Below are 27,495 nucleotides of genomic sequence, written 5' to 3'. Positions count from 1 at the left end.
ACCACAGACCTTTCTGAACATAAGTCATTTACGTGCAGTTAGTAGCCTACACCAGGCAAGAAAACGGTGGACAGCCACTGCCTTTGTCCAGGATCTGGGTAGGTTTTGATTTCACTCAGACTAAGAACAAAGCAACCGCTGACTTTCCTCAAACTCAGCCTGTATGGAGTGACTTTTAATGACTTCATGAACTGCTACCTTCCAAGGACTGGAGCAACTTTTATAAAAAAAACTTCTTCAGTTTTTCTGCTTCTATGATGTTTTATGATTCTACCTTATGGTGCAGTTTTATTTTTGTTCTTCATGTTTTTCTGGTCTAGAGGGGGAATTTTTAAATCATTTGGCCACCATCAAATGTTCTTTACAGTTTGGGGATAATGTGGTGAGTTCTGTGCCAATCCAAAACATGGCATTCCCTCTTGAATGAGCCAATTCCATCCCCTGAGTCTGAATAATTTAGAGGAGACGTGATGTCATTGTCTACTTAGAGATAAACGGGAAGGAGTCTGGGTGTAGAATTTTGGAGTGGTCTTTGTAATAATAGTAATTAAAGGAGCATTACCTCATATATTGAAGCCTTTTCTGCATACCATGTGCTTTTCTCATTTTCACACAGTATTACCCAGAAAGGACTAGTATTTCTGTTTCATTATTTTTGAAGCACTGTTTGATGACACTGGCTTAACAGTTTCTCAGAGTCCACTGCTTCAGTCTTTATCAAATTATATTTCTAGTTGCACTAGACACTCACCATCAATTTCTGTATGCCTCAAAGACAGGCAAGGACTGCTTTGTCAACAGTGGCTTAGGATATTGGAAAATAGGGCCAGTTGAGCACACTGTTTCCCTTAAATAGCTTTTCCCATTTATTTAGAAGTATATATTAATTGTACAGTGATGGGTTTCACTGTAACATTTCCACGCATTCATATAATGTACATTAATCACATACTCCTATTACCTTTTCTTATCATCATTCCCTTAGCTGTCTTCAAATTGAAAAGTCTAAAACTCACTGGCAAACCAAATCCTTAATGCCCCCAACACCTATTATTTGTTTAACTAGATTAGCCTGTGCCTTTGGTGATCATCTAACATTACTGCAGACCATAATTCTGGTGCCTAGATGTTATGGTAAGATAAACACAGGCCATAGGTGCTTCCATATACTTGTCTCCATCAATCGAAAAGCAGCAGCCATACGGTTTATCAACAAAATAAAGTAAGTTTGTGTGGTCGACTTACAGAATCCTAAAATCCCTCTTCTCCTGAATTCTCTAGCTTTCCCATGCCTTTGCCTTCGCATTCTGAAGCTCCTGTTGCCAAATGAATGTGGAAGAGTGGGGCCCATTACACATTATGTATCACAGCCAACTCTAAGCTTGAAGATGAGTGTCATATCAACAATACTGATAGTTTCAGTATCCATTAGCCACTACTTTTCAATGAACTGTACTTGTCTTGTTTATGAATTTGAATAACACAAATAATGACAAACCCATGGCAGCTAGCAAAACATCAATTCCTTAATTTGCTTCTTTGAATATTATTTATGTACAAAAAAAACCAAACAAACAGAAGGAAAGCCAGGGAATTGGTATAATTTGTGCTAAATGCAAATGTTCTGGATTTTTGTTTTTTGTCTTTTGTTCTTACAGGGTCTCCACTAGCCCCAGCCCGCCTGGAACTCACTATGTAGATCACACTGGCCTCAGTCTCACAGAGCTCCACCTGCCTCTGTCTCCCCAGTGCTGGGATTAAAGGTGTGTGCCACGAGATGCCCTGCATATGTTTTGGCTTTTAAGCATCAATTCCAGAATATCAGAGGCGTTTACTTAGTATATTATAGGGCTACTGAATTCTTAAGGGAGAAGTCTTAAAGAGGTGTTGGTGATTATCATGGGTGTGTAGTACCCTGAAATCAAATATGGCTTCATGTATTCTGCGCTTACAGTATGCACTGCACTTCAAATGAAAACTATATTTTGTAGAGACACAGAAAGATGTTTAATGACATGGAAAAATGCAGTCAGTGTTTACTCAGTGGGAAGAGAAGGATATACAGGTGATCAGATTAAAGAAAGAGCTTTGACTTAATACACTTAATATGCAATAACTTCATGCGAATTTTGTATGAATGATTTTAAAGTGAGTTGTAAAACTATAATAAATGCTGTGGTTATACAAGGCATTATCTAAGTTTTAAAAAAATATTGGCTCGTTTAATCATAATAACTCTGTAAAGTAAGATCTTTTTACAAAAAAGAAAACAAGACACAAAGGTTTTGTGCAACTTTGCCCAGGTCACAGAGGCAATGCTAAGCAGAGGCCGCCTCAAACCCTGCTCTCTCTTGAATTTCCAAGTTTCATCCATTTTTGTAAGCTACATTTTATTGAAAAAAACAACAAAATGTCAATGGCAGATATTTCTGAGTGATAGAATTATTTTTTAATTTATTTTTATATTTACTGGTCTGCATTTTTTCTTTCTAGTTTTTCTTAAAACAGTAGAAAAAAGAAAGTGAAGTTTTGCTTTTAAAGTTCCTTCTGTACCAAGTGCACAATATGGATTTTAATATTGTGCTCTGTTGTGGCTTAAAACAAGAAATAAAAAAAAAAACTATTTTCTAGTAAATGTTCCTTTTATTTTATGCATCCAGTAAAGCCACACACTCTAGATCTTGGGTGTTTACACCTGTGCTCTGGAGTTCAGGTCTTACTTTGTTTGTAGCTCACTCTGGGGAAATTTTGAGAACAAAAGAAGACACTACTTGAATTTTCAAAATGCAAATATGAAGAAAGGAATAAAGGTAGAAAATAAAGTTGTCAGGACTGAAGAGATGGCTCAGCGGTTAAGAGCACTGGCTGCTCAACACCCACATGGTAACTAACAACCTTCATGCCTCTCTGTGTGTCATCTCCAAATCTATCCATATGGAAGGTGACATCCCCTTGAAAACAATGGCTACAATAACTCCCCTTTTGTCTCCCCGTGCTCATTCTGTCTTCCTAAAATTCATTCTGCCAGGCATGGTGGTGCACGCCTTTAATCCTAGCACTCAGGAGGCAGAGGCAGTCAAATCTCTGTGGGATGGAGGCCAGCCTGGTCTACAGGGAGACCCTTTTTCAAGAAAAAAAAATCCATTATGCACACTGGAGAAGAGTGACCTTTATGAAACACTAATGTCATCATGTTACTGTTTCTATTTCAGATATTTAAACAGCTTCTAGTTGCCCTCAGGATAAATCTAAACATCTTGAACAAGGCCTGAGCCATGACCTTCAAATGTCTTTAGCATGGCCTGGCAGCTCTGGCCTCCAATTCCATCAGTTCCAGACCCTCTCACTCCTAGTATCTGGCTATCCTGGCTTCACTTTTGTGCGACATCCCTACTTTCTTTTCTACCACAAGAAAGCCTTCACTCAACCCTATAAGAGTACAGACAGTTGGCTCTAGGTACCCATAGGATCAGCATCCACAGATTCAATCAACTGCACATGAAGAATATTCAAAAAGCTACCACATCTTCACTAACGATGTACACACCTTTTCTTCTTCTTATCATTCCCTAACAGTATTTAGCTATATACATAGCATTTGCATTGTATTAGGTTTTATAAGCAACCTAGAGATAATTTAAACATGCTGGAGGAGGCGTACATGTTATAGAAAAATGCCATTGTATATAAAGGACTTGAACATATTCAGATCACCCTATTCAAGAGCAGGAAGGGTCCTGGATCCAACTCCTTATGGGTACCTAAGGACCACTATATTTTTTTTACTGTGAGGAAGAACTCTGCTTTTTGCATAATTAGCTTATCACCATGATTTAAGAACTTTGCCTAAGGGCTGTTAAGAGCATTGACTGCTCTTACAGAGGACCTAGGTTTGGTTCCCTGCACTCACAGGGCAGCTAACAACCATCTGTAATCTGTAACTCCAGTTCCAAGGGATCAGATACCATCTTCTGGCCTCCTCAGGTTTGCTTGCACATGGTGAATTTACATACATGTAGTCAGAACACATAAAAATAAAGAAATAAAAATAATTTAATAAGAAAGAACTGTGCCTAGCATAGACCAAGGCTTTACAAATAGGAGTTAATGGACCACTGAGATGGATTAGTGGATAAAGGTGCTTGCCACCAAGCCTTGTCACCTGAGTTCAATCCCTGATCCCCAGGTGGTTAGAAAGAAAAGTGGACTCCCAAAAGCTGTCCTCTGACTACACAAGTGCCAAGGCATGCATACACCACACACTAAATACATGTAATAAAAATTAAAACTATTTCAGTTGAGGGCTGGAAAAATGGCTCAGTGGTTAAGAGCACTGGTTGTTCTTGCAGAAGACCCAGTTTTGAATCCCAGGACCCACATGGCAACTAACAACTCCGTAATTCCAGTTCCAGAGGATCCGACAGCGTCTTCTGTCTTCTTGCATGACACGGGTGCACTTACCTACATGCAGGCAATACATGCACACACATAAAATAAAAATAATAAATAAAATATTTTTTAAAAAGTACTAAAAAATTATATTAGTTAAGTAATTGCACCATTACGTTAATAAGATAGTGAGAAAAGGCTATAGATTCTGCTGTTCTCTCAAATTCAGCTTTAAAAATTGTATCCATTCATAATTTTTGCTAAGAAGGAAAAGCATGCTGTGATGCCAAAATAAATTGTCTGTCTTGAAAAACCCCAACATAGGCACTGTTTACTAGATCATGTGGTTTTTTTCCAGGTTACCCATCTTGCAAGACATTTTTTGGAGTATATTTTCCCAAGACAAGCCTTACCTAAGTTTCACTAAATCCTACCGGCTTCTCCTAAGTTGGGACCATGACTCAAGGAAAGACACAGTATGTAAAAACCGACAACAAAAATGCAAGTTTGTTGTAATGGATATTAAAACTGAAAACAGTCTAACCCGTGCTCATTATTTCTTGAAATTATTTACTGTAGCACTGCAGCACTGTGGCAGAGCACATGTCTAGTGTGCATGAGACTGTGGGTTCAATCCATAGCACCATGAAGGAATTAATTATTACATCAATATTTGTCTAGTTCATTATATGCACAGTAAGTACATTCGTTACATATAATAATAGACATAATAAAACCTCTGATTCATGCTAATGTTTTGCAAGTTTTTAATATTTTCATATGTTGTGGGCTTGTTATTTCACCTGCCAGAAAAGCTGATCAAATTTAGCTTTTCTAATACAATAACTATAAAACTTAATGAAATAAAATTTCATCCATTTTAGTAAATCCTGAATCTTTCTTAGTGATGTGTATTTTTATTGGTTAACCAAATAGAAATTTTAAATAAAATGAACTCCAAATAATTCATATACTTATTTTGAACACTTTACAAAAAGATGCATGAAAAGATCAGACTAATCACAAGTTTCATTTAAAGAAATTTAATAAACTTCCTTTGTAAATCTTAAGGCACAATTTTTGCTCCTGTTTCCTCCTATTTTGGTACCTTGCAATGTTTAAAGAAAGAAGTCTTAAAACAGATATGACACAGAATAGTCTTCAGTTTCAAACTGAGGAAATAATATTCTAAAATGGTCTTATGTGTTATTTCATGTTTCTAAAGACACTAGCAAACCCTTTAAATAGAGCTATTTTAGCCCTCTGGAAAGTTCTGATCCCCCAAGGCTGGCCTGGTGATGTCACTTCCTTTCTTGCAGATCTGGCTGGGATTGTCCTTCATTGTGTGCTTGCCTCACTCACTGGTGTGTCCTCTCCTTTGCTTTTTCATTTATGGACTCATATAGTCATTTAATGAATATTTTCAAGTTTCTATGTGCATTGTATGTAGCATAGAGAGCAGAAAGAAATACAAGGCATAGTTCATCAACTGTGGAGAGGGTTACAATCAAAATATTTGAAACAAGTTTAAAAAAAAGTAAGAACCATGGGGATTCAGAATAAAGAAATAGTTTGTGAACTGAGTGTTTATTTTTATTCTATCTCAGCAACAGCCTACAAAGCGTTCCCATTCTAGTGGTATTTTTCTTAGTCTTTGGTGGAAAATGTTTAAAAAATGTGCATAGCTCAAAGACAAGAGAGGTAACATGTATTTGTTTCGCAAAATGCATATAATTTCAATGAAATTATTCAATGAAATGTGATGATTTCAATCATTTTTTCGTTCAAAAGAACCACAGGACTAACCCAGGTTTTGGTATGTCCTATGCCTGGAGTATTGGAAAAGCTGTTCTACCAGGAGGGTAAGCAGTAATTCCAACAAGGTATTGAACTTTCAAGATATTCTTGGAAAGTGATTGATGCATCCCAGTCTCTTTCCAAGCTTCCAACCAAAGTTCTCCCATGTTCCTCTCATGGTCTTTCCTAAATGCCTTCTGAATGATATTTTACAGGGTTTTATAGTGAGCTCTTAGGGAACATATTTACCAGTTATATTAAGAAAGTCCCTAGAAAGAATCCAGCTTTATATTCTATCCAAAGAAAAAATGCAATATTTGCTTAAAGCCTTTATAAACTTCACATTTGACTTTTCTTTTTTCATTATACACAATAAAAATTAAATTTAATAACAACAGAAGTGAGACTTACAGACTCACCTATCTAAAAAAACCTCTAGCTTACAGCATTTAAAATCTAATGTAAATGAAGCAACACATCAAAGCTTGTGTCAGGAGATAGATATGGCCTGCATCAGATCATCTTAAAGTAAGCCTTTAATGTAGGTAACTGCATTTATGGAGAATATAATTTCTCAAAATGCAGCAAGCTCAAATTCACATAATGAGAATTATTTGAAAGGTGGCTTCCTTTTGTTCCTGACTTACTATTTAAATTCACTTACATTTCTCCAGTTTCTTTATTTTAGTAGCCTAATGGAAATAAAAATTCATAACCCACATACAAGTTGGTCACTGATGGATAATTGATCTATCAGCAGGAACCCATAGACGCTGCTTTCTTCCTGTGTTACAAATTGCAGTTTTGAATCTTTTTGCCTCAATTTTCTTCACTCAGTAAAATGGTATATAAATTTCCACCAGTTTTGTAAAGAATCACACGTGTGACTTTTTAAAATCACATTAAATATCCAGTAAAATATGCTAGTAAATAGAACATATTGTTATTCAGTGTCTGTATACCCACATTTAGATTCTAAATCACGTTCAAACTAGTTTGGCTGTTTTGACTGAGTACCAGTCCAAGTCCAAGGGGGGAGGGCACCAAAAATATTTGGGTTGTGATTTTCTTGGAACTGATTAAATCACCCCAAATTAGTCTTAAAATTCAAACTATTTAGATGAGAGACATATAATGCTAACTCCTGTGGGAAACAAAATCTAGCATCCCTTCAAAACACAGGATTCTATCCAGTGTTCACTGTTGGGCTGGAAAACAAAAGAAAACAAAATATGAGTGCCCTTTCACCCCACCTTTGGCATCCTTTAACGTCAATGTCACTTGTTATGATTCTGCTGGGCAAGGAAAGGCACTACCCTTTCCATCTCAGTACATCTGACAAGTACCGACACTCTGCTGCTGCACAATAAAGTAAGTACATTAGTAAGACCATTTCCCCTTCATTTCTGCCCAGGCATAAGAGATGGGTTACTTAAAATTCAAGTGCCAGGAAAGCCCATTGTAAAAGGGAAATATTTTCAAGTGAATTCCGTTTGATCTTTTTTTATTGGGGCTCCTTCCAGCCTCTCTCTTCCTCTCCAGACCTTGGAAACCAATTAGTCTCAGCACAGAGGCCACAGACCAGGTTGAAATGGCTCCTTTTGATTTTTAGGGGATACAATTTCAGCCAGGACGTCTAGTCAGTTGTCACACACTATACTAAGCACAGTTTTCTCTCTCACGCACATGCATCGGAGTTCCCTCCGGAGAAGGGAAGGCAGAGAGAGATCTTTGAGTCTGACTCTAGAAAGGAATTAGATCTGGTCGCCTTCCAAGTCCTTCAGTTCTGACAATGACAGGCCACCTCGGCTTTCACCGACAACCACGCCAACTAAGTTTTCCAAAAAAGCCTTCTGCCCCTTGTCTTCGGTTCCAGCAGCTTTTCTTTTTCTTACCTTGTTTGCATACAATTCCTAGCGCCCCCCTTCCATTTTTCAAAGTAGCATAGAAAATGGGAGTAACTTCGGTTTTTAAAATGTTTTTCAAGTGCATGTCTTTTGGGGAGAGAAAGTGTGTGCCAAAGAGGCGGGAGGGAGAGGAAACAATTAGAACCTTAGCCTGTCCCCCTTCTTACCCTGAACCTGTCTTAATTCATGGAGGTGAAAAAAAACCCAGCTGGGTTGGCCTTTTCTTTCTCAGGAACATTGCAGAGACAGAGGTGTGTGTGTGTGTGTGTGTGTGTGTGTGTGTGTGTGTGTGTGAGAGAGAGAGAGAGAGAGAGAGAGAGAGTGAGAGAGAGAGAGAGAGAGAGAGAGAGAGAGAGACTTGCGGAGATAGGATCCTTGCTACCCCTCATAAGAACCCCTCAGCTCAACAGAGGCAAGGGAACCTGGGGTCGCCCTCCGCCCTCCTAGTCTGCACCTTGGAGCTGTACCAGGCTCTGACACAACCAGACAGGTCCATGGGCCGGGGCCCTGGGTGTTCTTTTAACAGAAGACGCCCATCTGGGGGGTGGCTTCCCCTATTTTCCTGGCGCTCTGTAGCCCGCCCCCACCTCCCTGTCCCCTATCATTTTGAACGCAGATCACACTCCTGATGATGAACTTGCAGCTCAGCTTCCTGCTGCCTGTTTGACCCGGGAGCACCAGCAGGCTGCCGGCCTCGCCCTCCGCTCCCTCCTCTCCTGGAAACCCCGCGGCCTCGGGGCGCGGGTGGGGGTTCGAGTGGGCCGGAACTACGGCAGGGGCGTGCGGGCCGCGGGGTCCCGCCTGGGAGCGCGCAGCGAGAGGCGCCCGGGCCGCCCAGCTTCCTGGAGCTCTGCTCCTTTGACCCCAGTGGCAGTCCCTGTCACTGCACCGCTCGCGCTCCCTCCGGCTCGCCGCGCCCTCTCTCCCTCTCCTCGCCCCCTCGCTCACTCTCTTCCCAGATCGAGGCTTCTGCTCTGCTCTCCAGCTCCCCCCGCCCCCCGCCCCGACCCCAAGTCCCGCTGGCTTCGCGCCCCCTGCTCGCCCGGTTCGGCGGCGGGGACCTCCGGGGTCGAAGGTTCTGGCCCGCCCGCGCCCCTCGCCGCCCCCAGCGCTGCTCGCAGCCGGCCGGGCAGCTCGGCGATGGCTAGCCCGCACACCGGGCGCTGAAGGCATCCCCGGGACCCGGAGCGCAGCCCGGGAAAGGTAATCCGCCCCGGGAAGGGAGGCGGAGGGCGGGGGAGGGGGAGGAGGCGGCCGGGCGGCCGGTGCCAAGCGCCAGAGGAAGGGAAAAAAAATGCACACACAAAGCGGAGCCCGGGTGAGAGGTGCCTTGTCAGAGGCGCGTGCGAGGGCGCGGAGGCTGCGGAGCGCAGCGGCCCCGCCGACCCTGACATTGGCCGGGCGGGCCAGCCAGGATCTGGGGAGGGGAGATCTGCAGCCCCCGGAACGAAAGCGAATTCTTTATCCCTAGCTGCCCTCCCTCCCACTCCCCATCTCTCCTCCTTTCCTCCTCTCCCCTCCCCCGCAGCCCTCGGCCCCGGACCTCTTGGGGTCCTCACCTCCCTGCCCCCTCCTCCGCCCGGATTTCTGGAGGAGGGGAGCTGTCCGCAGCAGTCTGGCGACCGGAGCCTGGAGGCTGCGATGGGGGTGGGGACCCAGACTCCGAGAGCTGTTTACTAGAAAGTGCCGGGGTCGTGTGTTCGAGCCGCCCCGGCCTAGCCCGCGCGCATTGTGTTGGCCCGAGCCCAGCGCCCGCGGCCGGAGGCCAGGTGCAGAGGCTCGGACGGCGCCGCGCAGCTTTGTGCTCCGGCCGCTCCTCGTCGCCACCCCAGGCCGCCCGCGCGCGCTTCGCTCCCGCGTGGAGCTCTTCTCAGCAGGTCCCCGCGCCCCGACCTCGCTCTCGGGGCTCGGCGATCACAGCTCTGCGGAAGGAGGGGGCTAGTCGAGCTGCGGTGGGGACCGGGAAGCGGGGTACGGTACGGCAGCCTGGAAAAGTAACAGCTGCCGCCTGGTTTCTTCTCGACCCAGACAGGAGTTTTTTGGTTTTTAAAAATTTGTTATTATTATGATTTTTTTACACGTGACAAGGTTATCTTTGTAAAGCTTTCCAATTTCAGGGATTTGAGGCCTAGGAAGTGAAGAGGGCATTTTTTATTCCCTAGAGGTTAGAGAGGGAGTTGGTATCCAATCCACTAGCAAGAAAAAAAAAGAAAAAAAAAACATTGAAAGATGCGCAGTGGGGTTGATTTATAGCGCACCCCCACCAGCACCCCGAATTCAGTGAGAATGCGGGTCATGGAAAATGTGTAATTGATTTGTGATGCTGCAAACAGACATGAACAGGTCAAGGTGGGGAAAACAAAACTTTAACCAGAAGAAAAGACTTCCAAATGGGGGTGGGGGTGGGTGGGCTTCACACCCCCTCCAGCTCTCTGGCTGGGTCCACTGTAGGGAAGGAGACCGGCAGCTCCGGGAGCATGGAACGGGGATGCGGCAGCGGCCGCGGGCTCGGGCTCTGCCCTGTGGGTCGAGGATGTCAACACGTCCCGGAGGCTGATGTCCAGAACCATGGGAAGGTGATGCCCCACCGAGGATGGCGGGGTGTCAGAGCCCTTGGCCTCTGGTGGTCATGGTCATCAATCAGTCCAGGACTACGGGGAGAGGAAGAGAGGGAAGGAAAGGTTCTCAGCCGATCCTGGGGCTGTTAGAGTACTAAGTGCCGGCGGGGGTGGCTGCCGCGGCGATGCGGTGGCAATTGGGGGGATGGGGGGAGGGACTGAGCGCCTCAGAGGAGCTGGTGCTGCAGGAAAGAAGAGAACCGAGTTATGGCCAGGATCAGGAGCAGAGAGCCGGCGGGTCAGGGCGTGTGTGTGTGTGTGTGTGTGTGTGTGTGTGTGTGTACGTGTACGCGCGCGCGCGCGCCCCGTAGCTGTAGCTGTCGCCCCCACCCCAACTGCTCACCCTAGATTTAAAACAAACAAACCAATCCAAAGTAGAGAATTCTGCACACCCCCCCACCCCCGCCCCACCATATATAGACTCCAGGCTTTGTCAGAGGCACAGGAAAAAAGTCGTGCCCTCCCTCTCCGAAAGAATGTGCCAGCTGGGTGTCAGCAGTGCTGGAGACAAGTTCAGGTGTAAGTGCGATGGGAGGGAGGGCGCTCAGTGGACAGAAGCACGTGGAACTTTGTCAGCATCTCTAGCGGAGAAGCGGCAGGGAAGGCGTGTGGGCATCGCTCCCACATGCTGGAAGTGGGCATGAAAGAGTAAGGGCTAAAGAGAGCGCAGAGCAAAGAGAGGATGAAATTTGGCGGGGTTGATGCGGGCGAGTTCCAGAGTCACTCCGCCCTGTTTGTCGGCGGTGGACAGTCTTCATAATTAATATGAGCATCCATGGTTAAACCACCAAAGCGAAATCGAGGGCTTCTTTCTTCCCAGGTTCGGCCCAGGCGGTGCACAAGAAAGAGAAGACCCAAGTTGTTGCTTTGAAACTTTGGATGGATAGGGTTTCTGGTGTCTAGGAGGTGGAGACAGTTATTTAAGTCTTGAGTTTTTCATCCCTCTCTGACAGCAGACTTTCAGAGGTTTTCCAAGAGGGTTCCTCGAAAAGAACATTAAGAATTGTGCAGCTTAAGGGACAGGAGAAGTGACTGCTGTCTAGGAAATGCGAAATGTGCTCACGTGATGTTTTTTTTTTTTTTTAAACAAACGCCAGCCTGAATGTTTGGCAGTGACAGTCCTTTTCTGATTTTTCTTTAGGAATCTTGGCGTTTGGTGCTGGGTGCCTTTGTTTGTGGATAAAATGTGTTGAAGTTGAAAATGAAAATTTTAAAAAGCAGCTGTCTTTATTGTGTATAGAAAGTTATTGTGATAAGCGGATGTGGTATACCAAAATACCGTCATTGGGATATTTAAAGCCTGAGCATTTGAAAGCAGGTGATGTGGCCTCCTTACAGGTTAAGGCAGGGTCCTTTCTTCTTTCAAGCTCCTTCCAAATTCTCACATGAAGGGATGTGATTTTGTCCATTGTCTTGTCTCTGAGAGTTTTTTTCCCCCCAAAACCACCAGTCTCAGGATTTTGAAATATGGGTGGAGAGGAATATAGCATTTAAAAAACATAAGCCTTTTCTTGACTTGTCTGTAAAGGTGCTGTGAAAGTTTTGAAGCTCTTTGCCTTAGTCTGACATTTCCTTCAAAGGACTCCAGATTAAAGAAGATAGACAGATAGACGCTGCAGGTGCACTGTTTCGATAAAACATTTGAAAGGGAACATGGCAAAGATGAATTCAAATGAGGTACCAGCCACCCATTTAGCCCTTCAGAATTGCAGGGGCCTGGGCTTGCTGATGAAAAGATGTTCTATTTGTCTTGCTGGGGCAAAGGTGCAAAGGGGCATAGGCTTTCTCTGACTGAAAGGGGTAATCTGTAGGGTAACTGGAGGACAGAGTGGACCATTTAGAAGTGGTCACTTTGGAAATTCTGCCTCCTCTTGGATTCTAACAGGACAGCTTGAGAAGGTTTCATTCTGATTACTCCAAGTCACTGTAAATATTCACTATGCATATTTTATTTCTGGCCTACAGCCTGCTTAGTTTAATAAGTTTCCTCTGCAAACATTTAGACTCTTTCTGGGTAGAGAAACTTACTCTGAAGTCACGGTAGTCTAGACATGAATTTGGTTTCCCTTTGCTTCAGAAGGTTCTGTATCTCACACAATAGACATTGATGGAAAGAACATAAGGATTGCCAAGTAATTTTTATACCGCTCTCTAATTTATGCAAACGCTAAGTTCTTGTAGTCTGGAGATGTGTGTTTTCCCCCCTCTGTGCTTTGATGGCTAACATTCTTTTTAATGACAGTCATTTCTATAACAGGAAGATGTTTTCATTTGTATTTACTTTTCAGCGCCACGCAATTATGCAGTTTTGCGCTTCAGTAGTGTCTCGGTACTTTGTGTCTCAAAAGAGAATTACAGTACTTAGAACAGGACTGCAATTTGAAGCAGGTGTTGTGTTTTACTGTTATGCAAAATAACAGTAAAATATAATTGTGGAGGAAATTAAGGAAACAGCTGCAAATTTGGTATGAAAACTGCTACATTATGATTTGTAAGCAGTTCTTGTGGATAGCTTACATCAGAGGAGCTGGGGAAGATTTTGACTTAGTTAATCCTACTGACCAGATTGTCTATCAACTGGTGCTTAAGGGAGTTGTACGTCCCGTGAAGTCAAGGAGAAGAGTGAGAACCCAAAGTGACATGCTGGAGCGCCCACTGGGGACTCATCTCTTGGCCATGGGATTGTTAGGAGTATGGGCCAGGTGGGCATAACTTGGCTTGCTTTGCTGTTGTGAAGAAAGCAATGATTTGAGTAGAACGTTGTGGAATTTCTTAGCCTAGCTAAGCATATGGAGGATGGCCCCGGGTTGCAAAATAATAAAATAAATGGCCTATGGCAGGCCATCTGCCTTTTGTTCCATATTTTAAGGTGTTACATGCCAAATTTCAATATAGTCATTATTCTAAATATTTTTATTGGAGATAACAGCTAAGATTTCTGGAGCTTACTGGTGCACATGGGAAATGAATCCTGGTATAGTGCATTCAAAGTAAGAGTGCAGGTTAGCCACGGGTTACCCAAGGAGTATGCCATGTCTCCCACTCCCTCAAACTGATGTATTGCAGCAGCTTCTGTGCAAGGGTTTGCTTTCCTCCATCTTTGAACATCTGCCATAAAAACAGACATCGTCATTTCTCCACTCAGTGTGACTACTACTATATTGATATTTGTGAAAAGAATCAGAGCTAATGGGAATTTTGTTAGAAAACGAGACCAACTAGTAAGAATATGTATTACCGATAATGAAGTGATAGATGTTACAGTAGGCAGGTGTACCGGCTGCTCTCCCTAAATGCTCCATCAAGGCTGGAAGAGGAGGTCAGGATTTTAAATAAAAAGTGGTGGGCCAATCCTGTAGCATCTGGCTTTCCTTCAGTGATTTGAGTGTTGAAAGAAAGTACATTACAGTTAGCAAGCAGGATTTGCCTTACCATAAAGTTCTTGGCCAGAGAGAAACGTGTATGTATACCAGGAATTATGTATTTAGGAAATGGTTTCTGTAATAAAAACTTATGAGTAACATGTGTATCATGTGAGTACTGTAGTTATGCCCAAGTACCTGTGGTGAGCACAGAATCTTCAATTTGCATTTGTCACTAGCTCACATGGATTGTTGAAGCATCAAGAGTATGATACAATACTGACTTTGTAAGAACCAAATATTTCAATTAGCAGGGAAGACTTGGAGTCTTCAAGCACAAACCATTTATAGCTAGACACCATGGCAACTGTGGATTTGCCCTTACTGCAATCCACGGCAAGTGCCATGACTATAATTAGAGAAGAATTCTTAGTTTGAACTTCAGTGAGATGATGAACTAGCATCCAGCAATGCCAGGCAGGGTGGACCGTCCACTCTGAAGGACATGCAGGAAGGAGAGTTAGTAACAGTAATATCCACCAGAAAATAACAGTGATTTGGATTTTTTTCTGAACCAACTTTATGCCTAGATTTCAAGCTTAATGTCTTTTAGAACCTTCTCTAACTTTGTTCTTATTATAAATATATACATATATACACACACATGCACACACATATGTATATATATAAATGTTTTTTCTTCTAGAACGCACAGCGGTATTGATGCGTAGATCCTTGGATTCAGAGGTTGGCTGAAACGCACCATGCCTGCTTGCAGCTTTTGCTCCGGAGAGTTGTGAATTGCTCATGCCTATAGGGAGGAAGGATGGCACATGGGATACCCTCTCAAGGCAAAGTTACCGTAACGGTGGATGAGTATAGCTCCAACCCCACCCAGGCATTCACACACTACAACATCAACCAGAGCAGATTCCAGCCGCCACATGTGCATATGTAAGTATTTCTCATGAATGTAAAAAAAAAAAAAAAAAAAAAAAAGGCAATCAAGAAAACAGAAATAAAGTGAAAGAAAACTGTTCTCTCTTAGCATTTTGCTAGGGAGAATGAAAGTCAATGATTTATAAAACAGATGGGTATCTGTGGTTTCAAATATAGACCAAGAGAAACCCTTTACAGCTGAATAACTGTTTAGATTTTTAGAGCACATTCAAACACAAGCAAGCTTTAGGTCCTCGGAATTGCCCACATTCTGTAGATAAAAACAGAAAGGTTAAGGTATTTTCCTAACACCGCACAGTGAATTTTACCTTCACCCCTAGTTCAATTTGCTTTACCCTGTATTGTTTACTTCCATGATGAACTATTTCTTTAAAATCTCTGCAATATTTTCTTACACTTCACCCACTATGCCTTTACGTTCGGCTGGGAAATAGGCCTAATTGGGACTAAATGTCCAACCCCTGCTAAATCCATTGTCTTGCCTGTTGCTAGTGAAACGTGGGCTGCATGCTGCAGGACTTGAACAATGTAGGGAGCAAAGGATTAAAGGACTGTGGAACAGTTGGTCCCAGGAATTTTACTTTCCCTTAACTTCCCAATACTAAAGAAGACATGTTGAGGTTTAAACTGACTCAGGAGAAAGTGTGGGAGAAACCCAGAAGCCAGGATCTTGAAGCACCTGGGCACACTGGCTCTTATCTGGTCGCCGCTGTGGGGTATACTGGGGCTTTCCGCAGAAGGAGCAGGAGGCTGCCATGCCTCTTGTTTATTTAAGGCCTGGTGTCTATTCTCTGTGACATCCTTTCGATGTCTCACATGAGTCTTTCAGAATAGGACTCAACCTCTTTGAAAACTATTGTATAGCCAAGATAGAAGGAAGTTAGGTCTCTGTTGGGTCTTTTTACTCCTGGCAGAATTGAACTCAAGGCATGTCCAAGTCACTGGCTTCTTTTTCTGAGAAATTGTTTTATGTGGGCATTAGAAAAGCTAGTAGCTCTGGCCACCTCCAAATGCACACACACACACACACACACACACACACAAACAAATCCTTCTCAAATTCAGAAACATTAACCAAACAAAAGTCTTTTCCTTGACTGCCTGACTATTAGTGTAAATACTAGGGTGATGCTGTGTAAGTATGTTCTAAAAAGCCACTTAAGCACCTGTGATGAGCTTTATGCAAAGCAGGAAAGCTAAAACAGCAGGCTTGACAAAAACAAAAAGAGAGAACCAGAAGAAAGTCTTTGCAAAGGGTCAGTGATATGCACTGTTTCTAAGAACTTTCTACTTTAAATTAGAATCTGTTTGTGATTATGAGGGATTGCTGACATGAATTTGAGAAAATATTTTTAAGGTGAATTTGACTTTTTTTTCAGTTCAGATGGTTTCTCTGAGCAATATGTATTTGCTTCAAATTCTCTATTTTAGTATTATTCCATTTATCCGCTATTCAAATATGTTATAAATTTGTGCATGCTGTAGCTTACTTTGGCAGGGGGATATTTGTATTAAAGAATCTCAAAGAACTTTGTGGATCTGGTTTCCTGTCAGGCAAAATAAACACTGTTTAGTACAGATTCCTTGGGAAATGACTAGGAAGTTCAGGTCTGCAGATATCTGCTAACTTGCTCTTGGGCCACAGGATTCTAGTAGTGAACCATGAATGCTAACAGATATTTAAAAAAAAAATCATGCCTCCTTAGAACTAATCTGCTTAGATCTAGCTGTGATAACTTTGAAAGATCAGATTATTATTATTATCATTTAAATGTCTTGTAAAATGAGGTTTGAAAGGGCAACCTAGACAGGCTGTCACCAGAGCCCAGCCTGGAACACAGAGCTCTTCCCAGGTGGCGCCAGGGTGGCTTTTCATCACCAGTTCGCTGCCTCCCTGAACCTTCTGCTCCAACCACTCAGCTTGGCTTCCTGTTACCCAAGCACCCCTTGGATTCTTGCCTCTCAGTGCTGTGTGTTAGCAGATTCTCATAGCTATGAGTCGTCTATGCTCTGATGATCATATGCCTCAAGCTAGCTAGGCCCTTGCCCTTATACGAAGCCCCTGGTGCTGTCTTTTTAGTCTTTTCCCTACCTAAGGTGATTGTCTCTGCCCAACATGACACGTCTAGGTGTCTTGTCATTTATTTCATACAACCTTTATTACTATTTTTCTGTCTTTCAATCATCTATAATTATTTTTCTATTGACCTATCATCTCTTACTAGTTTTTGATCTATATATCTGTATCTATCATCTATTATTTTGTCATTATTTTTCTTTCTATATCATCTACTATTTTTCCATCTAGCTATATCTTATACCTATCATCTTTATATGTATTGTCTACTATTTTTCAATCTATATCTATTATTTTTTTTTCTTTTATTTAGACAAGAACTAAATACCTGTACCTGGAACTCACTATGTAGACCAGGCTAGCCTCAATCTCATAGAAATCCATTTGCCTCTGCCTCTCAAGGGCTGGGATTAAAGGCATGCACCACTCTCCCGGTGTCCATTTTTTATAATCAGTTTTTTCTTCCCTCCCTTCCTTCCTTCCTTCCTTCCTTCCTTCCTTCCTTCCTTCCTTCCTTCCTTCCTTCCTTCCTTCGTCCCTTCTTTTCTTTCTTCTATATACTAGTCTGTCTGCCTAGTCTACTGATTGATTCAGTAGATTTGATTATGTATTGGCATGAGAAGTTGAGATGGATGCCTGCAGGTCTTCTAGAGCCTTAAGGTGTGTTTTGTCAGGAACCTGGCTCACTTTTGCCTCAGCATTACTTTTTCATCTAAGCTGATGACCCAGCACTGTGCACTGGTCCCTAGCAGATAGCAGGTATTCCTGTATTGTCTTTGAATGCAGTCATGTTATATTTTGATTATACTAAAATGTTGCTGTTAATCTAAATAGAAACTTAAATTGGCCAGAAAATACTCATGAGATATTGAACCTAAAATTTTTCTTTTTCTTTTTTTTTTCAATTTCAATATGCCATGGCAGAGTATGCTCCTTTCCTGTATTTTGTCTTCCCATTTGAATGGCTGTTCATTTACTTTGCTCTGGTTTCTTAAAGCATTCACTTCATTTTTTCACTTAACCTAATTTCTGTGAAGACCTGTGTCAGATACTAGATTGAAGTTAAAATCTTGTCTCTGTAATGGCTCTTTGTCTTCTTCTACACAACTTGGTGGTAGCACTAGGTGTTTCCTTACCTTAACTAAGGACTAGCTCAGTTCCCATTTCTGCCCTCTGTCTCAGCTCAGCTTGGTGGCTAGCCAGTCCCTACAACAGATTCCTCTTCGCCACACCTCAGTTTAATCATAAAAACATTTGCATCGAATGGCAGTCAGGATCTTTTTAAGTCTGATTTGTTAAGGCTGCAATTAAAGCAGACCCCTTTGTCATCATCCTGGAGCTTGCTGACTTTAGCCTGAGCTTTCATCCAATTTGAAGAGGTTTTTGGTTTAATTCTTATCTGTAAACTGACAAGATTGCTACCAGGCTTTCTAAGCACCATTGCCTTGAATTTGCTTGTGACATAGGTTTTTTTTTTTTTTTTCCTTCTTCTTCTTTTTAGGAAAGTAATCCTATCTGACTTTAGAACAGAAGATCAAAGCACAGCTGGAGTTGATAGACCAAAATTTAGCCTAGAATATTAGTCCTTTCTTATTCAGACTGTTGATTACACTGCTAGATGAGATGAGTGAAACCTAACAATTAGCAGGTCTTCATTTATCCACGACCCTTTCTTCTTTCCTGAGCAGAATATTGAAAAAAATTATTTAGTATTTTTAATGATAATGAGATGAGGAATTAAAGGAATCAGTGAAGGTCTGCATATTTTTAATGATTGGAGGCCTAGTGAAATACTACCAAAATATACTGGTAAGGTATTCAGATCTCTCGGTTTTAGCATTGGAAATCCTACATTGTGAGAAGTCCTCAGTCCCTTGCAAACCAGGATGATTGGTCATATACTACTGAGGCTGATTCATCTTATGTTTGTTTTTTGTTTTGTTTTATTTTTAAGATGGGTTGGCTAGATGGAAGTTCAAATTCATATTTGTCTCCAGTTCTGAGTCCTTCCCTTGGCCTTGCCTTTAGTTACTAGAAACCTTGTTCTGCCTTTTCACTTGGACTTCACCAGACTTTAAGGAAGCAGTATCATAGAGAAGTACCGTCACCAGTGGAATCCCATTTTGTTTTCCACTTGTAAAATGAAGTTGATAAGAAGTTGCTGTGAAAAAAAGGGGTACAGAAGTTTTCTAAGGAGCACCCAGTATGTCCTCAAATGCCAGCTGCTATCATCAGTGCTTGTTTCATTGATCCTGAGTTTCTTCATCCAAACTGTCTTTATGCAGTCTGGAAATCAGTGGAGCATGAATGAAGAAATACATAGGAAAGTCATGGGTCAGTTTTGTTTTGTCTTCCACAAGAAGTCTTTACCAGCAGGGTACCATGGAGGCTTTTCCTGGTGGGATTTCCAGTAGGATTTTCCATATTGTCAGAGTCAGCAGGTGATAGATCATAAATAGCCAGAAGAATCTCCTTACCTCTAGTTACGCCATGAGAGTAGCAGTGTCCTGGGAGTAGGAATCCTGTACCACCGCCTGTTTGGTGAAGACTACCAAGGTCTTTCTTCTCTTGAACTGGGCCTGACTTCTGTACTGTTATTAGCACCCCCTGTTCCCCACCAATATCCTTGGTTAAAACAGACGCATCGTTAAGCACAAGTAACCAGGATTGAGTGGCAAGGGCACATGGGCCGCAGAAGAAGTTATGATAACTGAGAATGTGGTTTGAATCAGAGCTCTGTTTACAAGGTTGATTCTGCCCATTACCGGCGCTGTCAGGTATTGCTGGAAGAGTTCAGAGTTTCAGTCTTAATATCAAAAAGTGAGTTTAATGAAAGTTAAGGTGGTTGTGAACCCCTTTTGTTGTCCATGCCTGCATTTACCAACGCCCCCAGGATCACAGAGTACTGAAAGGTGCATTTGGTACACAAAGTGATTAATACTTGTGACTGTGCACTAGTGAGGAACACAGGGCTACCTTCTTTCTTTGTCTTTCTTTGCTGCTTGGCTGTATAAAACCTGACAGATCCCCAACTTTGTTCTTGTATTGTTGCCTTGTGTAGCCTTCATCAGTCTTATTTAGGCATTGATAATCAAAAGTGATCTTTTACAGTGCCTGAGTAATCATTCCATGCCAGCTTCCTATCGTTTTTAGAGATGTTTGATTTGGTCAGAGCTTTCATTTGATCTGAGGTTTTATTATTACCCAGTTCAAGAATGTGGTAGGAGATACATTTGTCTCAAGGTTGTATCAGGTATTCAATTTGAGAAAAAGTAACAAAAGAGCATGATTTGAATGGAAAACACCTACCCCTACTATGGGTACATGTGTTCCAATACTTGGTCTCCAGGTACTGGCTCTGTTTTGAGAGGTTGTGGAGCCTGTGGGAGATTAGTCTTACTTGAAGGAAGTCCATCATAGGAGGGTGGGCCTTGAGATTCATAACTCAGTTCTGCTTCCAGAACAATTCCCAGACAGAAATGTGAGCAAACAGGTACAGGCTCCTGCTGTTGTGCCTTCCCCACCATGGTGGACAGAATGCCCTAAATTATGAGCCAATATAAATCATTCCTCCCTTCAGTTGCTTCTTGTCAGGTATTTGGTTGCAAGAATGAGAAAACTAAACAAATATAATTATTATATAAAAATGGTATTTGTGAGCTGGAGAGATGGCTCAGTGGTTAAGAGCACTGGCTGCTCTTGCAGAGGACCCGGGTTCAATTCCCAGCACCCACATGGTGGCAAACAACCATCTGTAACTCCAGTTCCAGGGGATCTGATGCCCTCTTCTGACCTCTGAGGGCATTGCACAGCATGGGTGCACTTACATACATGCAGGTAGAACACTCATGCACATAAAATATTATTAAAAATAATATTTAAAATATTTTTAAATGGCATTTTCTAAAAAATATGTAAATACAATTACCTGAAAATGATTTGTTAAAAATTATTTACATAAAAGTGGAGAAGTACCAGGGTTCCTGGTGATCACTTACATTAATCACAATCACTTGGCATCGTTGTTGAGTCATGATCTTTATACTTCATATATTTCTATAAAGTTGGAATTAGTTTCTAAACTATGTGCTATTTTCATGATAATTTTTAAAGGATGATAAAATGTAATTTGTCTTGCTTTTTCTAAAAGGTTTGCATTAAAGGCTCACTCTGATATAAATCTTGTTCTCTCTTTGGGCCTTGCTGTTAGTTTCCTAGGGTGACACCCCTTCTAATTTATGATCCAATCAAGAATAGGCTAAAGGCTGTTTTCGTGGGCTTGCTCCTGTGTGGGAGGATGAAAACAATGCAGACAAACAACCTACTTCCTACCCCCTTCCTCAAAAAGGAGAGTTTACATTTTATTTTGTTATTAGTGTGTATGTGTGCTTGTAAAGAGGTCAGAGGGTAACTCTGGAGTTGGGTCTCTCTTTCCACCTTGTTGAAATACTGTTCTTTGGTTTCTGCCATGCCTCCTACTCCAAGCTAACTAACTGGGTACTAAGCTGCCATAAGAGTCTCCTGTCTCTGCTGGGCTTACAGATGGGAACCGCCATGTTCAATTTCTTTTTTTAATGGATTCCAGAGATTGAGTATTTTACTGAGTCCCTTTACCTGCCCAGTGAAGGAAAAGTTTTAAGAAGTGTGCTTGCTGTCACAGATACCTGTAGTGTTTCAGGGAACTGAATTCTAGTCCTGCTGCAGTTGCATATTAACTCTGGGATTTGGAGGTATTTGGGACCCTCTGAACTTTGGGCTCCTCATGAGCTAGTGACTCCATGGTCTGGAACATCACCCTCTTCCCCCAACAGTCTGGAGTTTCTATTTCTTGTTCCCCTGACCCTTTTTGTCTACTTGAAATTAAGAACACAAATCCTACATCATTAGTGATAGTCTGTCTGTAGAGAAAGGTAGAGAAAGAATATTGTTAGTGAGATATCGTGGAGATACTGTGTGGGGAAAGAGAGATGACCTTGAACTCTCACACGAGAAAAACAATACCAATGAATGAATGAATGTCTGGGGTTCAGTAAAAAGTCTAACACGGTAGAAATACAGCCTTTGCCACAAGGCCGGGTTGAATAAATGTTACAAAATTCTAAGCATACACTTCCTTCAGAAAACCACATTCTCATTCTTACTACAGATTTATCACTGGCTGGCCTGCACATTAACATAACTATGATTTTAAAAAATATTTTCCATTTGAAATTTGCCTTCAAGATACCAAGTAGTTCTTTTGAATTTGCACTCAGATAAAAATGCAGTGTGTTTTTCCTTTCCTCTCTTATTTTTTTTTATATAAACTCTTTTTCTATTGCTCTCTGAGGGTACCATCTTGTAGTCTGTGACAGCCGGACTTCATTTTAGAGGCAACTTTCCCCCTATTTTGTAGATTTCTTTATTTGCATTCAAGTATTAAAGAGACTCTAAGATTTTTTTTTGTACACACGGATTTATTCTTGGAAACTAGCTGTATGGTTGTCTAGCTGGGTAGATGTTTTTTTTTTTTTTTTTTCCACTTTGACTACTGGGCTATCAGGGAATGAAAAGAATTTTGACAAATAAAAACAGATTGCATCTGAGGTTAGGTCTGGATTCTTTAAATGTGTTCATGTATGTCTGCGTGTGTGTATGCATGCATGCACTCGTGTGTGTGTGTTCATATGTGTGCTGGTGTGCATGCATGTGTGTGCATGGCTTGTGGAGGTTAGAAGACAACCTTGGTTTTCATCCTCAGGAATCCTGCCCACCTCCCTTGAGATAGGGTGTCTCATTGGCCTGTATGCAATTCACTGATTAAGCTAAACTGGCTGGCCAGCAAGCTCCAGGTATCCTCCAATATCTGCCTCCCCAGTGCTGGGATTCCAAGCCTGCATCCTCAGGCCTGGCATTTTTATGTGGGTTCTGGGGATCAAACTCAGGTCATTATACTTTAGAGACAGACTCTCCTGAATTATCTCCCTAGCCCTGGATTGATTTGTTTGCCTTTGCTGCGTGTCCCACTCAGATGCCCTTGTGCTTGCCACCTTCCTGCCTCAGCCTCCAAAGTACTGAGATACCAGGCTTGTGCTACAGCACTTACATATATCAGGATTTGTGCATTCTACATTTTGGGGAGAGAGAAAGGGTGCTTACAGTTAGTGGACAGACAAATCCTGATACCCAGAGGCTCCCAAGGCAGCTCCCTTCATGGGTTGCTTATGTTTTCTGCTTTATGTGCAGATTTTCTTTTAAGTTTTTTTCACAGAGATGGTCTGATAAAATGACAGGATAGACTAAGTGTATGTGAGACATATTCAGTTTTATGTCTGAGGTTTTAGAGTTTATGAAGGTGAGATGTTAAGATGTAAAAACAAAGCTTATGGCAGTCATCCTACCATATCTTGTGCAACAGACTTTGGGATTCTGAACTGTCCTGAAAGGAGACAAAGCTGGATGCGCTTGGAAAGGCAGCGTGTTGCCATGTTGTCTCCCTTTTCAGTATTTCCATAGCTCCATCCTTCCCATATTTGTTCCTGTTTAGACTTTGACAACAAACTACTCAGAGCAGCAGCAACACACTTTGTACACCACTGTGTTAATCTGCTTTTTTATTTTTTATTCTTCAAATGTGATAGGAACACTCAGAAACTAGGTTTGAGTAGTGATAGTGTATAGAGAAAATGGTAAACTTTTTTGGCCCTTGCAATATTTGGGTCTGCATATTTTTGTTCTGTTTCACTTTGAGGATTTTTTCCTTCAATTTCTATCATTGAAAATAAAAGGCTAAAATACATATGCATATAAGAAAATGCGTTTTTTCAAGTTTTTCAAGTTTTTTTCTTTCTTATTGCAAATCAGAACTATGACCTATTGTAGTTGGCTTAAAGTTTTGTGCCATTTGGTATTACACATTAAAACTGTTGAAACTATTGGGGGAAAAAAAGGAAAAAGAAAACTAGGTCTGGCAAGGTGGCTCAGTGGGTAAAGATGCTGGCCACCAAACCTGATGGCCAGAGTTCTGTCCTGGGGCTTACATGGCCGCAGGAGAAAACTCACTCCACAGGTTATCTGACTTCCATAAGCCCACTGTGGCATGGGTGACCTCCCACTAAAGCAATAAGTAAAATGCAATAAAAACTTATTTTTAAAAAGGAAAACTAGCATCACCATTCAGTAAAGCAAACAGATAAATTTTTAGTACTGAGCTTTAAACTTCTCAGGGAGCGTGACCATTATTGAAGTTCCTCGCTTGGCTTCCCTAAAAGACAGCAAGACTCTAGTTCATAATATGGACGCCACTCAAAGCCATTTATTTCTTGTACAGACAGCTCATGAAACCTTCCAGCTCAAAGATTTGATAATTCTTGGATGAGACAGGCGCCTTTTTCCATCTTGCTGTGGGCTCTTTTGGCATTTATACTGATTGGCTAAAACAAGTGGCTTACTCGTGCTTGATTATAAGAGTCTGTGCCACAAACCAAGTTTCAAGCCTTTTACATGTTGTGCACTTAGTTTAAAATGTGTTTTGAACAAAGACTTAAAGCCGAAATCGAGAAAAAATGAATTGTTTCGCTAGCTGAACAGCCTCAGTGTGTTGCTCTAATTTCCTAAAAGTTTTAGTGTTTTACTATAACATAGACATTTTATCAGCTCTATTTAAGCCTTGAGTTTTGGGGAAAAAAAATCTGTAATTTGTTTCAGTTGGCTTTGGTTTAGAATTTAAGAGATAGTCTGAAAGCCATCAAATTATATTATATTTATATGTGTATTTGCATGTGGTGAGTGTGTGTCTGTGTTCTTATCTGTGTTTGTGTTGTGTGTCTGTGTGTGTGTGTGTGTGTGTGTGTGTGTGTCAGAAGACATCCTCTACCTTATATTTTGAGACAGGATCTCTCTCTGTAGCTGGTATTTGTCGACTGGAAAGACTAACTAGATTGGCTGCTCAGTGAACTCAGTGATCTGCCTCTTCACAGTGTTGGTGCTATAGACATGCATTGCTGTGCTTAGCTTTTTCATGGGTTCTGGGGATCTGAACTACCCCTTGGAGCCATCTCCACAAACCCCTGTATTTTGTTTTTTAATCACAAATATCTTATCCATCGCTCTTTTCACCTTGTATTTGACATATTCTGCTATTTAAACTTCTGTAATGTTTGTGTATTGGTCCTACTTGGACCAACGTTATATGTGATGAATATTTCTATTTCTTCAACATTTATGCACTGCAGTTTTAACCTTCAAAGTGATGACATTAGTAGGTGGAGCCTTTGGAAGATGATTTGTTTATTCTTATAGAGGTCTTAGAATGAGGACCTGAGAGAGACCTCTTCCTCTTCCATCTGAGGTTCAGTGGAAAGATGGCCATTGGTGAATCAGGAAATGGGCTTTCACGAGACATTGATTGAATCTCCCTTAACCTTGAAGTTCCCAGAGAACATAGCTAATATATTCATCAGATCAAAACTCTTCTTGTCATGTTCCTGACCTTGGCTTTAGCACTAGGAGAGGGTCAGTACTCCTGGACATCAGTCAGCGAGGAGATGAGATTAAACAGTGCCTTAGCTTTCTTCGGTGTGCAGCATGACAGCATACCAGTGAGTCCACAAAGAGTCAGGACAGAGAGTTTTGGTATGTTGACCTGTTTTGATCTCTGAGATTGAATGATTTTTTAGGACATTTTAGGTAATTTAAACCTTCAGGTTTAGATTTCACTTAAAAAATCCATTTGACAAGTGGTGAACTCTGAACTGGAGTTTGAGATATAAGATTGAAAGCTGTGATTTCTCAAGTTCACCATCTGTTAGTATCTTGGAGACTTACGGTATGTTGGGCTCTGATTCGGTCATCTGTGGGTTAACTTGTTTTCACTTTGTACCTAAACCCCATGTTCTGGGTACAGCTGGTAGGTCTAAAACCTATTTTGACTTAACAAACCCAGAAAAGTAAAGAACGGGGAAGGGCAAATCTTTGCTAAGACTAAACCAGGAAGTGTTAATTCCTAACTCTTCTGAACTTCAGTTCAAAGAGGCCAAAGTTTGCCTCACATGGGACAGAAAAACATGGGTGTTCTGCCCAGCACAAGAGTGAGATCCTTGTTTTTCCTTCATTCCAGCAGCACCCTTGAGACTCAGAAAGGGAGGCAGTAACCTTTGTAACCCTCACTCACCCATGGTGGTTGGTGGTCAGTGATTCCTCTGTCCATCTGGCCCCCACCAGGATGTTAATGGTGGTGGCACACTCCACTGTTTATCTTGGAAATTGATACCATCATCTTGGCAACCAAACTGGGACCTTTACTGCTCAAACTGTCATTTGTTGTTAATTATCTGTTTCCATAAATTCTGCGCTTTGAGAAAAAAGAGAATGTTTTGAAATATTTTCCTCCAACATGTAAGTGGGGCTTCATTTTCTGTGAACAAAAGGAGAGAAAGAACGAAGCCTTTTGGTAACACAGAGCAATCAAGTGCCCTGGTTTTATTTCGTACAGGCACAGTTAGACACAGTTAATTCAACAAGGTTTTTCACTGAAAGAACATTTGCAAATGATGTATTAGTGAGAAGCACCAGATAGGAAAAAAAACAAACAAAAAAACAAGCCAATTCAACTTTCTGTAAGGGGTTTGCTTTTGTCCTAAGCTCTGTGTGCTAGGACTGTGCTTTGTGTTTGATGGGGTCTGGTGCTTTCAGCTGCTCCCCCTTTCCAGAGGTTAAGGCAAAGCAGTTCAGGGTGAAAGAGACTTCTGCTTACCTGCCTTTATGAGGTGGTTATGTTGTCAAGTATGGAATGAAAATGAATTTTCTGGCCATTAGTACACACTAGATGTGATCTCACCATGCACAGGGAGGGCATACCACATTATAAACATGAAGCCTCATTTTGTGAGGTGATGGACCTCAGGCTGCCGGAGCCCTCCAGGACTCTGTATCTTAATAAAGGATTAAAGCCTGGGGGGCAGTGGGACTTAAATGCTTGTTTTTTGAAATAAAAAGTTTAGGAATGGAGTGATTGTTGTGAAGCAGAAATATGGGTGCAAGTGAAAATATTTTTTAAATGAAATCATTGGAGAAGTCATTAGAACCTGTAGACAGCGTCCAGCCTGCCCCTCCCTTGTATTTTTATATAGACTTATGTGTATTCTCTGCTACTAAAGATTCATCTTTACAGATGGAATCTTTTTTAAAAAATATTTATTATTTTATTTTATGTATATGAGTGTATTGCCTGCATATATGTAAGTGTGCCCAAGTTGTGCAGTGCCCACAGGGTCAGAAGAGAGCATTGGATCCTGTAGAACTGGAGTTATAGATGATTGTTAACCGCCACATGGATGCTGGGAATCGAACCCAGGTCCTCTGCAAGAACAGGCAATGCTCTTAACCACTGAACCATCTCTCCAACC

General features: G+C 41.7%; 1 protein-coding gene across 5 annotated transcripts in view; it reads left to right on the top strand.

Annotated features, from left to right (window-relative positions):
- The first annotated feature begins 8,668 nt into the window (after positions 1-8,668).
- Positions 8,669-27,495, top strand: part of Mpped2 (metallophosphoesterase domain containing 2) — a 183,869-nt gene continuing 165,042 nt past the window's right edge. The window contains exons 1-2 of one of the 5 annotated variants that reach the window (XM_008851248.3): positions 8,669-9,296; positions 14,780-15,027. In XM_008851248.3, the coding sequence (XP_008849470.1) occupies positions 14,900-15,027 (128 nt within the window). In that variant the 5' untranslated portion in view covers positions 8,669-9,296; positions 14,780-14,899. Of the gene's footprint in view, positions 9,297-11,159; positions 11,231-14,779; positions 15,028-27,495 lie in introns of those variants that run through there. The other 4 variants (XM_029555149.1, XM_008851256.2, XM_029555140.1 and 1 more) reach the window with 4 other exon arrangements.

This window comes from Nannospalax galili, unplaced genomic scaffold, assembly GCF_000622305.1.
Source record: "Nannospalax galili isolate Female #2095 unplaced genomic scaffold, S.galili_v1.0 scaffold11, whole genome shotgun sequence".
Classification (NCBI taxonomy): domain Eukaryota; kingdom Metazoa; phylum Chordata; class Mammalia; order Rodentia; family Spalacidae; genus Nannospalax; species Nannospalax galili.
The sequence above is the reverse complement of the archived record's forward strand: the minus strand, read 5'-3'. Positions and strand labels throughout refer to the sequence as shown.